Source organism: Sinocyclocheilus grahami, unplaced genomic scaffold (assembly GCF_001515645.1).
Source record: "Sinocyclocheilus grahami isolate Dianchi unplaced genomic scaffold, SAMN03320097.WGS_v1.1 scaffold191.1, whole genome shotgun sequence".
NCBI lineage: Eukaryota > Metazoa > Chordata > Actinopteri > Cypriniformes > Cyprinidae > Sinocyclocheilus > Sinocyclocheilus grahami.
The window spans coordinates 2,052,666-2,060,867 of record NW_015505370.1 but is presented as its reverse complement, the minus strand read 5'-3'; the positions used below and the strand labels follow the sequence as shown (position 1 = coordinate 2,060,867).

The 8,202-nt window shown below is 36.2% G+C and overlaps 1 protein-coding gene across 4 annotated transcripts in view; it reads right to left on the bottom strand.

Moving 5' to 3' along the window:
* Positions 1 to 3,232: 3,232 nt before the first annotated feature.
* The window catches only part of LOC107594821 (intersectin-2-like), a 28,043-nt gene continuing 23,073 nt past the window's right edge, over positions 3,233 to 8,202 (bottom strand). For all 4 annotated transcript variants that reach the window (XM_016285029.1, XM_016285030.1, XM_016285031.1 and 1 more), the window contains 10 exons: positions 8,035 to 8,141; positions 7,774 to 7,957; positions 7,130 to 7,228; positions 6,869 to 7,036; positions 5,933 to 6,145; positions 5,707 to 5,828; positions 5,298 to 5,380; positions 4,672 to 4,755; positions 4,408 to 4,581; positions 3,233 to 4,289 (listed from right to left, as the gene is read on the bottom strand). In XM_016285029.1, the coding sequence (XP_016140515.1) occupies positions 4,132 to 4,289; positions 4,408 to 4,581; positions 4,672 to 4,755; positions 5,298 to 5,380; positions 5,707 to 5,828; positions 5,933 to 6,145; positions 6,869 to 7,036; positions 7,130 to 7,228; positions 7,774 to 7,957; positions 8,035 to 8,141 (1,392 nt within the window). In that variant the 3' untranslated portion in view covers positions 3,233 to 4,131. The remainder of the gene's footprint in view (positions 4,290 to 4,407; positions 4,582 to 4,671; positions 4,756 to 5,297; positions 5,381 to 5,706; positions 5,829 to 5,932; positions 6,146 to 6,868; positions 7,037 to 7,129; positions 7,229 to 7,773; positions 7,958 to 8,034; positions 8,142 to 8,202) is intronic.

Below are 8,202 nucleotides of genomic sequence, written 5' to 3'. Positions count from 1 at the left end.
AACTTAAACACTGTGAATGATCAGGTCAAACATTGTAGATTGTTTCTGCTCTTTCTACCTGTCTTACATCTTCAGTTCATTGAGATTTCTTATTCTAAACAAAAAAAGCTGAATAATATAAGACTGTGTAGCATGTTTTCTGTTCATATGAATTGTAACACCAATAACATTCAGTTGCAATAGCTTTTGTTCTGTTTGCAGTCTCTGTGGAGTTTTATATTCTTTCTGTGAAAGATCTTGTTGCCTAAGTTTGTGGCAGTTGAGTTTGTGTCATTATGTTCAGTGTTGAGATGTAAAAACTTCGGTTGCGTGTATATTTTAAGATGCCAAATCTCAATATGTAAATTAAAATCCCATAACATGAATCCAAAAACATGCTTCCTTGTTTGTCTGAGCTGTACTGAAACAACCTACCTTGGTGTTCCTGTAGCTAAGCAGATCGAGTACAGCTCATAGTTTCTCATCAATGGTACTACAATTACACTGAATAGCTTCTTCTCCTCTTCTGGTCTGTTATGTTGAGTTCATTTTTTTCCTTTTCACGTAGATACTCAGTTAAAATACAAACATTATCAAAAAAATTGTTTAACTAGAGCAGAGAAGTTTATTTTGAAAAAATGTTTGAAAAAATTTTAGCCAACCTAGTTTCTCAACTGCTTCCACACAGACACTTGGATACATGCTCTGAGTATGTGGCAACGATCACATACAGTGCAGTCCTTACCAATATCAGGCCATCAGGCTTTTGGAAGGCCAAACAAAGTAGTTTCGCTTTCACAACGAAACACACAGTGCCTTCATGACATGGCGGCAGCAACAATACTACTGCGAGAATAAAAGTTACGCCTTCTTTCTTTGCGTGAACATTTGGGCGGCGTTATGCAAATCTTCCCACATCGTGATGTAGATATGTGGGGGCGTGTTAGAACGAGCTGTTTTAGGTAGGCGTGGTTGACTCAACTTTTATAAAGAATATCTCTTTGGATTTGAGACTTTAGTCTTTGCAACTTTACAGATCTTCTTTATGCACCAAGAGCTTGTAACACTCCAAAGAGAAAGGAAAAATTGAAATCGCATCATCTGACCCCTTTAAGGATGGCGTCAATATTGCCATAACAATTTGAGCCGGATTCAGACCCCGAGAATATTGAACAAGAGGATCGCGCAGAACCTTTGCACACACGGATATTGCAAGACATATTAGAGTGGTAACGTTATTGCTTTTTTTTGTTTGTCTAAATCACGTTTTAGATAGGATGTCAACAACCGCTTATAAATAACTGCATTTACTATGTACAGATAAGTGCATATGTATTATTTTTATTGTTATTTAATTCTAACATTATAACATGAATTGCAGTGAAACTGTTATACAGTAGGATGTCAACAACCGCTTAAAAATAACTGCATTTACTATGTACAGATAAGTGCATATGTATTATTTTTATTGTTATTTAATTCTAACATTATAACATGAATTGCAGTGAAACTGTTATACAGCTGAATTTATTTATACCATAGTCCAGTGTTTCCCAGGCGCATATACTGTATATGCAAACTCATTCTCTGCCAGCTGTTGGAGTGGTAGAGATCAAGGGTTCCCCAGTAACGGCTGTACACAAAGCAGAGCTCCGCTCAAAATACACTGCTTTATCAGACATTACATGCAAGATTAAATGAAAATGACATCCAATTTTCTGAAGACAGTTGGTTTCCTTCAGATATACAGTGATATAAAAACACCCGCACTCAATGCATGGGAAACACTGTAGTCTCATAATTGAAGTGTAAATTCTGCAGATTACATCATTGTCCAGTATTGTACTGTCAGCAATTTATTATAAAAACGTTTTGTATTGTAACATACATATTTACATACATAATTATTCAGGTGCATGTGTAATAACCTTTATTACTGCAGACCCAGAAAAGTGGGCAGAACCTCCAAAATAGGGCGGGGTCTCTTCGTGCAAAGACTTTCACCATTGGCTCTGGCTCCAGCCAATTGTTATTGACTTATAGTTAAAAATAAAACTTTATAAATTTAACATTGTTTCTAGTTGATCTAAAATAAAATATGCTATACAAGTAAATATTCTCCGTGAGAGCAGAGCCCAAAGCTCGTGGCCAGTGGTGTTTGGACTGGAGTTTGAACCTCTGCTTAATGATATAAACGGGAATCCTGGGGCACGAAATTTGCAGAGTAGAAGGAGGTAGTGACGTTGGGTGTAACTAAAAAAAGGTCCCATTGTTCGGTGAGGTCCGGTTGGGGAGTTATGGAACGGTCTCATATCACATAATAGTATTAACTTTTTATCTCCTGAATTGCAACTTTCTTTACCACGCTCTTCAGCGGCAATCCCGCCGTGCAGTCAGTTTCACTGGTTAAGGTTAGGGTCAGGTGTGGGGTAGGTTTAGGGGTTAACATTTTTTGTAGCATAGTGTAGGAAATCAACACTTTAATTGACACAACCAATAAAAACTTTAGAATCAGCTGTGGGGCGGAAAGTGGATTGGGGGAAAAAATTGCACAATGCGCATGCGTGTCATGTGCCTGTCTGTCAATGGGAGGAAGCCACGCCCTATTTTGGAGCTCCCACCCCCATTTGGAGAGCTCCAGGCTGCAGTTATACCCTTCTCAAAACTTGAGGCTACAGCAGCAGCACTTCGTCGTCGTCGCTTGTCTGATGCACTCAACCAAGTGTTCTAACCACGACCTCGCCCCTCCCCACCCCCCAACCAGTCGAAATTCCATAGGCAGGAATTATTTTAATGATATTCTAATGGGCCGCTTTGTGATATCACATAACCCGGAAAACAAACGCTGTAGTCCAAACGAGCCGTTCATTGTAGTTCTTGAAAAGGGATTTTTAAAAAACTAAATATCTCCCTTTGGAGTGGACTTTGAGATTTGTAAGTTTGAAGATCTTTTTTATGCCCAAACATACAAACTACACACTGACTAAAATTCAAAAAGTGAAAAAGCATAATAGGACCCCTTTAAAGTTAATAAAGTGTTTTCTTTTGTAGTGAAGACAATCACCCAGTATACTTTTATAGAATTTTGCTTTTATTTGCATCTGAAACCTGATTCTGTTGCATATTTGTGCTTCGAGGTCTTTCTGACAATATAATATTAGACCTTTTTTCAAAACTAATACTTGGCTAAAATGAAGAACGAAAACTGACGAGAGATAAAGAAAGAAAACGAAAAAAGTGTTTAAGAAAAAAACATTTTCAAAATACTCCAACTTTATTACATTTAAATTTAAAACTAAAAGAAATAAAACCTAAGAGACAAACTCAGCAACTCAGTCTCTCGAGTAAACGTTCATACTACAACTCTGCAAAAATATACAATATTAAGACCTTATTATCTGAATGCTTTATGGCAATCCAGATATAGTAGGCAGCGTAAAATGTGCAGATAGTCCAATACGCATAAATTAACATAAATAAAACTCAGTCAAGCACACAAAATCAACAGAGATTAGACCTTTAACCAATCATCCCTGGTTAATCACCTCATTCGTACCTTCCTACATAAAAACTAGTAAGCTCTGCAGAAAAGTTCCTTCCATGTTACACAGGCTAATAAGCTGTTATACGATTTTATAGAGGATCAACTGGCTGGTGCAAATTAATTCTATCATGGTGAAGTTAAATGGATGAACTAGCAGGTAAGGCAGACGGATAATTAATTAAAAAACAACACCACAAGGTTTAGGGTTGCTGATGAGAATATTCAAATTCAAAAAAAGTTCTCATCAACTTTAGATCTAGGCAAGTTATGATTATAACAAATCTAGCTTTCAGTAAAGCAATAAAGACAGTATATTTGAAGCAAAATATAGGTCCTGAGATATCTCTACATCCAGTGGTAAATTATTTAGGCAATTAAAAAAAAAAATCCCAAATTCTCCCTTTTCATTCCTATGTCACTTAGTCAAAAATCAAAACTTGGCAAAGGTGTGAACGTTAACTCGTCTTCCTTATGGTCACACATTCATTACTACGCTCCACAGTAGTTGAGAACATTTTAAGGCAAAGGTCAGTCTTGAAAATCTTGAGAAGCTAGTGGTGAGAAGCTGTGCTTGATGTGCAGTTTTGAAGGGACATCCTCTCTCCTCTTCATTTGGGGGCTTTGTGGTCAAACAGCTGCAGGTCGAGCCGAACCCAAACCTCTCCAGTGGGAACTTCATGAAGCAGCAGTCTCCTAGTGGATGGACCTTTATTCTCAAGCTCTTTCTTAATAGTGGCTACAGGAACCTCAGTGCGACCTAAAAAGTCTATAAAGGGAGAAAGACAAATGGGAATGTGTAATTATAAATACTAAAATGTAAAGAGTTTAAGATGAATTAAATTATATAATTTAGAAATAGTATACTCGCTAGTTTTCATACTCACCATCTGGTGAAAATTGCTCCCGCTCAAAAATCGTAATACAGAGGACATCTTGATACAGGTCTTTAATGTGGAACTGACAATTGAAGCTCCACTTGGGGTTGACAGTGTCATTGATGGTTCGGGAAGTGTAGCACTGAGAACCCATGGTCACTTCACAGTATGGATTACTCTTTCCTAAAAAACATTGCACAAGTATTAACTAATGTTCTTGAAAGATAGTTTATTTATATTCACCATTATTATTTGTTTAATAAAATCACTCACCATTTGGTTTGGAGGATTTTAGCTCTGTTGCCTCCAAGATGGTAACAAGCAGGCGACCAATTCCACTTGCTTTCATTGATCGAGCTGTAAAAAAGTATTGTAATAATTATTTACATTTATTTAAAGACCATGACATACAGCGCCAATCAAAAGTTTGAGGTCAGTAAGAATTTGTAATGTTTTCGAAAGAAGTCTCTTATTCTAATCAAGGCTGCATTTATTTGATCAAAAATGCAGTAAAACTGTAATATTGTGAATTATTATTATAATTTAAAAGAACTGCTTTCTATTTTAATATGTTTCAAAATGTAATTTATTCCTGTGATGGCAAAGCTGAATTTTCAGCAGCCTTTACTCCAGTCTTCAGTGTCACATGATCCTTCAGAAATCACTTTAGTTTAGTGCTCAAGAAACATTTCTTATGATTATCAATGTACAAAACAAATGTGCTTCTTAATATTTCTGTGAAAATTCTGTGACACATTTTTTCAGGATTCCTTGATGAAAGTTCAAAACAAAAGCATTTATTTAAACAAAGGCATTTCATTCTTTAATGTCACTTTTGATCAATTTACTGCACTCATATTCAGTGGTCCATATAAATAAATAAATAAGTAAAAACTTACATTGATAGGCCTTTTCCCGTTTCTTCTTCTCCGTCTCAATGAATGCTTCTGATGCTGCTTTGATCTTCTGAACCCATGCAGGTCTAACAAGTTATCAGAGAGATTAAACATTTTCAATGGTCACAATTTAAGAAAAAGAAAAAAAAAAACCTTCCTGAACTGTTTTCCCTAAAACATGCAAATAAAAGGCAAAGGCAAATATATTTAATTTATTAGATTAATCTGCATTAAAATTCTGTCAATTTCACTTGCACTGGCATTTCAGCAGCATGAAAAGCAGTTGTTTTTTCTCTTCCCATACAGTGTGGCGATAACAACATTCCTTTAACGGTTCATAAAATGTCCCATGAGTCCAGTAAATAGTGGCTTGCTGATAAGACGGATAAAGGGAGCGATCGCTGAAACTGACCTCTCGTTAATGTTCTCAGTCTTCAGTGTGTACACACGATCTATGTGGGAAATGTGGAAGACGGGCTCATCGCTGGACGGATCTGACGGAAGCTTCACCAGAACTTCATTGAGGAACACAGGCTGGGAACACAAACATACACATTACACAATATCCCATTGTTTTTTTTTTGCTCAGTTTTAACCAAAAAAAGAACACTGTTCTACGAAGAGGAGTGGAACCCTACCTGCTTATACATCTTGTACTGGGTGTTAGACTTGGGGCTAAAGAGCTTGTCCGTTCCTGAGGAAGTGAACTGCCTGACAGCTTGAGTGAACAGCAGAAAGTCATTGAACAGAAAGGCATATAACTCCTTATTGCTCTTGGTCTTAAACACCTTCCCACTGTGCAGCAATTTACGAGGACCCAAGCAGTTGGTCAGAGAGTTGAAAGTCAGATTCTAGACAAGTAACACAATAGAAGAGTAAGAAATCTATTATACAGCGTTATTTGACAGTTTAAGCCAAAGTCTTTCAGCCAATCATCCCTCACATTTTACAGTACCATTCAAAAGTTCAGTCAGTAAGGTGAGATTTTTTTTTAAAGAAATTAACACTTATTGAACAAGGATGCATTAAACTGATCAAAAGGGAGTTTACAATGTTACAAAAGATTTTTCAAATAAATGCTGTTCTTTTGAATTTTCTATTCAAAGAATCATGAATAAACATCATTGTTTCCACACAAATGTTAAGCGCCCCATTGTTTTCAACATTGTCAATAAAAATAAATGTTTCTTGAGCAGCAAATCAGCATATCAGATTGATTTCTGAAGGATCATGTGACACTGAAGACTGGAGAAATGGCTGCTGAAAATTCAGCTTTGCCATCACAGGAATAAATTAAAATTTAAAATATATTAAACAGAAAATAATTATTTTAAATTGTAATAATATTTCACAGTATAACTCGTTTTACTTAATTTTGAATTAAATAAATGCAGCATTGGTGAGCATAAGAGACTTTTTCAAAAGCATCAAAAAATCTTACAGACTTTTGAATGGTAATGTACATCCAGACGATAGCTTATGACTGATCTTGTAATGCATGTTTTGAGCATCAATTATTTCTTTTATCAGAATAAAGATGGTATATTTATTGTATATGGATGGTGCTTTCTTACCTCTGTGATGCCTTCACACTGCACATGAGATTGGATCCACTCCAGCCTCTCAGAGTTCTCCTTCTCCCTGACACCTTCGTTCACCTGAAAGCACAGCAGCTCTGCCTTCTCCAAAGCCTCTAGCAGCTGAACATAGTCCACGTGACTCTCTGGAGTACTTTCCAGGATCTGGACACACAAATACACACATATCGATTAACTATCAATATCTAATATAAAAGATATATAAAAATAAAACATAAAATAAGTTTATTTACTCACATTTTTAATATGGAGAGGGTAGCGAGTGATCCTTTGCATAGGTTTGAGTAAAAAGCTGGACAAAGGCATTCCTTTACAACGGTAGTCTGTGGCAATTTTCTAAAGAAAAAAAAAAAGAAGTTGATATTAACATTGCTACCAAGAAAAAAATTGAACCAAAAACTCACACTGATGATGGAAAACCTAAATTAAGTCATAAAAGTATTTGATTAATTATCTATAAGTATAACATTATTTTATCACACTATTTTACATTATACTATATTATTACAGTACTTGGGATATATGAGGACACAAATTTGTATAATGACATGGGTATGACATAGGTATTACAAGGAGAAGGTGACTTATGAGGACATTACCCCATATCCCCATTTTTCAAAACGCTTATAAATCATACAGAGTGAGTTTTTTTGAGAAAGTAAAAAAGTTTCCTGTGAGGGGTAGGGTTAGTGTAGGGCAACAGCACACACAGTTTGTACATGTCCCCATAATTCACAAAAACAAATCTGTGTGTGTGTGTGTGTGTGTCAAATATGGCTTTGCATAATTTTGGTTTGGTAAAAAAAAAATTCTTATAAATTTTTTTTTAATACGTTTTTCAGGACATTAATGTCCTGTTTAAGTGATGTTTGTGAGGCTACCTTAAGGAAGGTTTTGAAGTCTGGCTCCTGATCGGTTCTCTGTTGCAGCAGTGTGGCACCGTTCAGCTGGCAGCTGCAGAAGCGGATGTAGGCCTGCATGTGTGACAGCTCAGAGGCTAGAATGTCCCCGATCATGTGAACAGGCATGTTCTCTCCCCCAGTCTTTTTCCTGGTCTTCAGAGCCCTGACAATACACACATCATGCATGATATACTGCACACTGCTAAAAGACAAAAATATTTCCAAGTTAACCTCACATACTTGAGCATTTTGGAGTTGCACTGGATAAGCTCCTTCCAGTTGACAAATATCATGCTCATTTCAGCCTCAGTAAGACGACCTGATTCAGACATGGGCTTGTGGAAGACCTTAAGAGAGGCAACAAGAAAAATATAATTTTATCTTCAGAAAAAATAAATAAATAACTAA